General features: G+C 32.0%; 2 protein-coding genes across 4 annotated transcripts; one reads left to right on the top strand and one right to left on the bottom strand.

The window, feature by feature from the left end:
• The first annotated feature begins 1,916 nt into the window (after window positions 1-1,916).
• Window positions 1,917-3,679, top strand: LOC120357532 (putative nuclease HARBI1). The gene is made up of 3 exons (XM_039448152.1): window positions 1,917-2,362; window positions 2,498-2,644; window positions 2,818-3,679. Exons 1-3 carry the CDS (start codon window positions 2,067-2,069, stop codon window positions 3,488-3,490), a joined length of 1,116 nt encoding a protein of 371 aa, XP_039304086.1. The 5' UTR covers window positions 1,917-2,066; the 3' UTR covers window positions 3,491-3,679.
• Window positions 3,678-6,120, bottom strand: LOC120357533. Of its 3 annotated transcripts, none has more exons than XM_039448154.1 (4): window positions 5,706-6,120; window positions 5,120-5,521; window positions 4,836-4,968; window positions 3,678-4,759 (listed from the first exon to the last, which is right to left on the bottom strand). In XM_039448154.1, exons 2-4 carry the CDS (start codon window positions 5,261-5,263, stop codon window positions 4,524-4,526), a joined length of 513 nt encoding a protein of 170 aa, XP_039304088.1. In that variant the 5' UTR covers window positions 5,264-5,521; window positions 5,706-6,120; the 3' UTR covers window positions 3,678-4,523. The 3 variants fall into 3 exon arrangements, with proteins under 3 accessions (XP_039304088.1, XP_039304089.1, XP_039304087.1); XM_039448155.1 differs by having other exon boundaries at window positions 5,742-6,120; XM_039448153.1 differs by having other exon boundaries at window positions 5,120-6,120.
• Window positions 6,121-6,629: the final 509 nt, after the last annotated feature.

Raw genomic sequence — 6,629 nt, 5'->3', positions numbered from 1 at the left:
CGAGGCCTGGCCCTAAAACATCTTATACACTTTTGTAGCAGTCTTCTCACCAAACCGCGCATCCTAAGCGGCCACTATTTCAGTCTTACCGCAGCCAGCGTTGCCTCCACTCCTGCATGCATGAGCTTTCGATGTTCATGCTCAATGATGAGTCTTGCGACATTTGAACTTTGATGCATTAAATATGCATGTTTAACATCCGATTGCAATTTTGACTTCTACAGTCTGCCTCCAACTCGAATCAGGTTTTCCTCATCGATGAATGGACTCAGCTGCTTCAAATTACTTCAAATTGATACAATTCCTTTACTTCTTATGTCCTTGATATCTTTAGCAAATATTATTTCTTGCTTACTTCTTATTAGTTTTTTAGTTGCTTCTTGCAATTCGTCAACCGTTAAGAAACCATGACGTTTTTGCCCTTTACAATTATATGCAAATCGCAGGCATGTGGCTACTACCCTAATCATCCTTGTGAACGTAGAGAATTTATCGAAAGGATTTGTTTCTATATGGGTAACCACTGTGTGTTTTGGTGTGCTTGGCGATTTTGTTGCTATCGAAAAAAATGTATCAAAGAATCTGTATTAAATTTTGTATGAAAAATAAAATTAAGTGCTCTAACATACTTAAAATGTTAACTGTGGCATTTGGCGAGTCTACTTTGAGCAAAAAAAAATGTTTATAAGTGGTACAAGCTCTTCACAGAAGGCCAAGAAAATGTTAATGATGACACTCGCCCTGGACGCCCCAGCACTTCAATAACCGATGAAAACGTTGAAGCCGTGAAAAAAATTGTTATGGAGAATCGTCGAATTACTATTAGAAAAGTTGCTGAGGATGTCGGCATATTGGTTGGCTTCAAGGCCTACATACAAGCTGCTCTCTTATAGCTACGAAGACACTGCAGAAAGCGCTAACTGGAATTGGAGGAAGCGAATTCAATCAATATAGCTGCCTATTTAAATGATTATTTAATGTGCATTAGAGAAGCATATTCTTATTTTATTCATTTACAAATATAGACAACTATGCCGTAAGCATATGAACAGGTAAAATCAGGTAAAAAGAAGTAATAAAGCTGATTAAAGGCAGGAAAAAGGCAGGTGTAAAGAAGGCGATAAAAGAAGTTCTTTTAACGAATTAAGTACCTAACAGTGTATAAAAAAAATAATAAAGTAATAATCTATTCAACCAATCTAATTAGAAATTACAACTAATAGGTTATAGCACTGCAATTATTTAATATTACTTATAAATAATATTCCTGAAATATTATTTAATAATAATCCCTAGTAGCATTTTCTGCAATTTTCTGCAGGACAGAATCTGCGTGTAGTTAATTGCAGTAAAATTGAGTCAGATGTGCAGAAGATTATTCCCAAAAGAGCCATCCCAGTAAACACAATTATAAAACAGTTATATTAGCTTAATGAAACAGAAAGTAACGGCAATATAACGTGTGCGTTACATGTAAGTTGCATGTTAGTTTTAATTTCCCACTCATACGGAATTGCAGTTATATAACATCCATATAACGTGTTACTAAAACGTTATATTAATTGAACAAAACATTTATATAACAATTTTATAAATTTATTTTAATGTAATATAAATGTAGTATAAGTTGTTACTTTGTTATATAAATATTATATAGTAAAAGGTAACTGTTGTATTTGAATTTACTAATGCCTTATTTCAGCTTATAACACATTGCTAAAAATACATACAACAATACAAAACAGCTTATAACACATTGTTAAAAATACACACAAAAATACAAAACATTGTTACATGTAATATACGAGGTGTGATCAAAAAGTAAGGTAACTTTTTGAATTTCGCGCGCTCTGTACACTCTAATTTCAAATTTTTTTTTTTGTGTTGGTACACTTGTCACGATCATATGTTCACAGTTTTGACTATGGCTGCGTTCCGTTTCGCGCATAGCACGCATTGTTCGCATAACATATGCTTAGCGCATTGGATACGTTTCGTTTCAATATGCGCACTATGTACGCTTTGAAATGGAACGATGTTAAACGCATTAGAAGCGTGAAATCAAAATGGATTCCACAACAATAAATTGCGCTATCACTATTGTGACAAAGTTTTTAATTGATGACATTAATGAAAGTGACATCGAATCGTCTAGTGAATCGTCCAGTTGCAGTTTTGACGACTACTATAGTGGCGAAGAATATGAGAACGTTTTGAATATCGATTACGAATTGGAAATTTTATATTTAATTTTAATGGTGGGTGAAACACGAGGAGAAACGGTTGTAAAAGAAAAAATAACAGATTTTGTTGAAAGAGTTATTCCTGGATACACAAGGCACATATTCAAAGAACATTTTCGGTGAGTGCAAAATATTTCTATACAATATTTGGTATATTTGTAAATATTTTAAAGTATCACTTATTTTCCATATTCAATTGTTTATCAATTTAAAGCAATGACAAGAAATTATAGTAGCTAGTTTATGTTTTGCAGAATGTTTCCGGAAACATTCGAAGAGGTGTTACAATTAATCGGGCCAGGACTAAAAGCCATAAATGCATTGCCTGGAAGAAAACCAATCTCTGCCGAAAAGCAACTCCTGATTGCAATTTGGTTTATGTCTACTCCTGACTCTTATAGGTATGATTTCATTTATTAAAACATTATTATATAAATTTAAAGAAAGAAAACAAATAAATTATTAATTTATAATAAGTTAAATTAAAATCGACAATGTTCAAACATACATGAGAGAAGATTAAAAAATTATTAATTATTTTAGAGTAATATTTTATTTGTGTTGTTATCTTCGGGTCAGTATCAACGAAATTCGGAGTTGGAAAAGCAACTGCATTCAGAGCATTAAGACGAGTAACGTATGCTCTACATTGTATTGCTCCTCAGTTTATTCAATGGCCCAAAGGTGCAATTGCTACAAATGTAATGAGGAAATTTGAACAAGTTTGTGGTTTTCCTAACGTGATAGGTTGTATTGATGGAACTCATATAAAGATTCGTGCTCCAAAAGAAGATCCAGTCTCATACATAAACAGGAAAGGTTTCCACTCAATTAATGTACAAGTTGTCTGTGAGTCGCGTGGACTATTTACTCATTGTTATGCCGGACATGTAGGCTCTGTACATGATGCAAGAGTTTTTCGGAACTCACCAGTGGCAGATTTTCTTCAATTACCTGAAACCTATTTTCCTGATAATTCACACATTATTGGAGATGCTGCGTATAGTATCCATCCACATTGTATGGTACCTTTTAGAGACAATGGTCATCTGACAAATGCGCAAAAAAATTTCAATTATTGTCTATCATCTACGCGAATGACAATTGAACGCGCAATAGGTCATCTCAAAGTTCGTTTTAGAATTCTCTTAGATTGTTTACCTTTAACAAATATAAGAAAAATTCCAGAATTTATTTTAGCCTGTTGTGTATTGCAACATTTGTATTTTGAAAAACGATATAATTGAACTGGGTATATATCCAAATGAAGAAGAAGTGAGACCTATTTTACATGATAACGCAGTTGAGTTAGGAAATGCTAAAAGAACGGTAATTATGAATACTTTACCAAGGAAAATATAATATTAAAGTGTAACTCGACATCATGTGTATAAAAATAAAAATGCATATATTATGTAATAAACAAATTAAACGTTGCTTTTGCTTATTTATTATTTTATTGTGAATTCATACATACATCTTTGGTATAAAATTATAATTCGCATATTGAAATTATTATAAAATGTAAGTATAAAATTATAAATAAACACCAATTTTTTACTTGGCAGTTAGAACATAAAATCTTACTCCATTTATAAAGTTCTTACTGAAACTAAAAATAATACTTAAACTGAATATTATTTTAATATGAATGTTTAAAATATTCAATAACACTTATACATACATATAAGACAATATCATTCATTTCCAAAATACTTTTTCTACAAATGTATATAACTACAAATATTACAAGTTTTTACTAATTAATACTGCATTATTATCACTTGTATGTATTGCTTAATAGTCAATTACCCGTATTTTTTAAATCTCCGTAAAAAGTAAAACTTTATTAATTTAAATGTGTATGATAGTATTAATAAAGTTAGATCTTCAGATCAATAGATCACAGACTTGTTACAAACTAGTTATCACACAGAAAATAAAATATAAGGCACACCGCCAAAGTAACGCTATAATATCAATGCGAAAGTAATAATATCAACAATATTTTGAGTTAAGTCCTGCGCACAATAAAGGAATATTAGATATTAAGAATAAGAATTAAATTTTAAAATTAGTTTCCTCAATAAACATTAATCGTAACGCATAATAAATACGAATAAGATGTAAGATATAAATGTACAAAATACAACATAATTTATTATTGATTTATAGTGTTTATTGATGAAACTGATTTTAAAATTCTAATTCCTATTTCTAAAATCTAATATGTCTCTATTGTGCGCCGGACCTTATTATATAAATATAAAGGCATCAAAATCATTTTTGTTTTTCAACTAAAGCTTTCATGATTTCGATGAATGATTTTTGGACCTCCATTTTATCTTCGTGAATCTTCTTTTGTTCTTCTTTACGTTCAGCAAACCGCTGTTCTTTTAACTTTTCACGTTCTTTCCTTTCTTTTTCCTTTTTGTCCATTGCTATTTCTCTATTTTCTTTTATATCACCAATAAAAGACTCGAGGAGAGTCTCAACTCTCCGCTTTTTGCATGGATCTAAAATAGAAATTAATTACTAAACAGATATGTACAAATTATAAAGAATTGAAATCATTGATTTATTATTATTTACTAGAAGGCAATGAGGGTGATTCTGACTCGGCCACTGCCGAGTTCTCCACATTTATTGGCTTAAGTGGACCTTCGCTCGATGCAATCGCAGATGGCATCACAAAAGCCTTCTTTCCAAAAATTGAATCCATCACCTTCAAAATTATAAAAACATTTACTAAATTATATAAATCAATTACTTAAAAAATTACTCAAAATATAAAGAGATTACATATAAACTTAACAGTATCAAATTTGTTTTATTTTTTAATGAATTATTTAGAGAAATAAGAAATATAGATTTACCGAATAAAAAGCCCATGTATTCCGACAATTTCCACTTTTTTTATTTTGGTCGCTTATGTTTTTAAAGGTCCTTTTAAGACCAGACATTTTTACAGAGCATTGCAGCCCACTTACAGCATACTTTCCATTTGAATTTCCTTTCATTTTTTCTGCTATCTCAGCCCAAATAGTAGTACTTCTTTTGAAACCCTGAACTGAAGTCAAGTTCTTTCTCCCGATACAACTCTAATAGTAAATATACCGCAGCATCGGGCCATATAAATCCTTTATTAGTAGTCAAACAGTTTTCGTCGGAATCAAGATTTTCAGAAGACGTTGAAGTCTGACTGATTCTTGAAGAAGTAGAAGAAGAATTATTCTTAGCGATTTCTTCGTTCACGAGCGATTGCAGCAAGTTTTCATCTGTAACAGTAGTATTCATAATTTATATTTACATTTAAAAATCAAATAAATATGAAAATCTACAAAAAAATGACTTTTGAAAGTAGCGAAAATATACTAGTTAGGAGTATTTTCACTACTTTCAAAAGGTTTTTTTTCCATAAGAGATATCCATTTATTTATGTTTGTTCAAATTATACATAACCTGCAAATATATTCGGTTAAATCCGCTAAAGGTTACCTGTTTGAACTTTATTCATTACTTCCTGAGTAAGAAATAATGTGATGACGCTCTGCGTTTCTTCAAAGAAGACTGGGAATTCGAACAATGGTTCTTCCATATTTTCTCACTTTTCACTTTCTTGAAGAACTACAATGAATTACAACACTGTACAACACGGACCCGTGAACTAATATTTCACAATCCGCCATATGCAATTACGCAATCGCATGGAACGCATAAGCTGCCGTAGCTCGAACTTGAGGTAGCTGATGCGTGCGTTATGCGCTGCAGGTGGTGGGGATCTAGGGAAATCTAAGCACTGTTTATGCGCGCATTGAGTGAAACGGAACGTTTTCTATATAATCCGTGCGCATAATGCGCGAAACGGAACGCAACCTAAATAGCATGTGTTGTTTTTATGTGAAAGGCATAAAGATTAGACTCGTGTTTGCGTGTTCGGCGATTTTTTGCTGTTGAAAATAATGGAGCAGAGAGTTTGTATTAATTTTTGTGTAAAAAATGGTATTAAGTGTTCAAAAACTCTTGAAATGTTGACAGTGGCGTACGGTGAGTCAACTTTGAGCAAAAAAAATGTTTATAAATGGTATAAATTATTCCAAGAGGGCCGAGAAAATGTTAACGATGAACCTCGCTCTGGACGCCCCAGCACGTCAAAAACCGACGAAAATGTTCAGGAAGTGAAAGAAATTGTGTTGAAAAATCGTCGAATCACGATTAGAGAAATAGCTGATGATCTTAACATATCGTTTTGCTCATGCCAATCAATTTTAACGGATGTTTTGAGTATGACACGTGTGCCAGCGAAATTTGTTCCAAAACTGCTTAATTTTGATCAGAAGCAGCGTCGCATGAACATCGCCCAAGACATGTTGAACGACGTCAATG

The sequence above is a fragment of the Solenopsis invicta genome, chromosome 4, assembly GCF_016802725.1.
Source record: "Solenopsis invicta isolate M01_SB chromosome 4, UNIL_Sinv_3.0, whole genome shotgun sequence".
Taxonomy (NCBI): Eukaryota; Metazoa; Arthropoda; class Insecta; order Hymenoptera; family Formicidae; genus Solenopsis; species Solenopsis invicta.
The sequence above is the reverse complement of the archived record's forward strand: the minus strand, read 5'-3'. Positions and strand labels throughout refer to the sequence as shown.

Bases quoted from the DNA above. Each gene is read 5' to 3' on its own strand.
- LOC120357532 (XM_039448152.1), top strand. From the start codon at position 2,067: ATGGATTCCACAACAATAAATTGCGCTATCACTATTGTGACAAAGTTT. The intron at 2,363-2,497 runs GTGAGTGCAAAA...TATGTTTTGCAG, and splicing joins ATATTCAAAGAACATTTTCG to AATGTTTCCGGAAACATTCG. The intron at 2,645-2,817 runs GTATGATTTCAT...TGTTATCTTCGG, and splicing joins TCTACTCCTGACTCTTATAG to GTCAGTATCAACGAAATTCG.
- LOC120357533 (XM_039448153.1), bottom strand. From the start codon at position 5,263: ATGAAAGGAAATTCAAATGGAAAGTATGCTGTAAGTGGGCTGCAATGC. The intron at 4,969-5,119 runs GTAAATCTATAT...ATAATTTTGAAG, and splicing joins ATACATGGGCTTTTTATTCG to GTGATGGATTCAATTTTTGG. The intron at 4,760-4,835 runs GTAAATAATAAT...TTTCTATTTTAG, and splicing joins ATCACCCTCATTGCCTTCTA to ATCCATGCAAAAAGCGGAGA.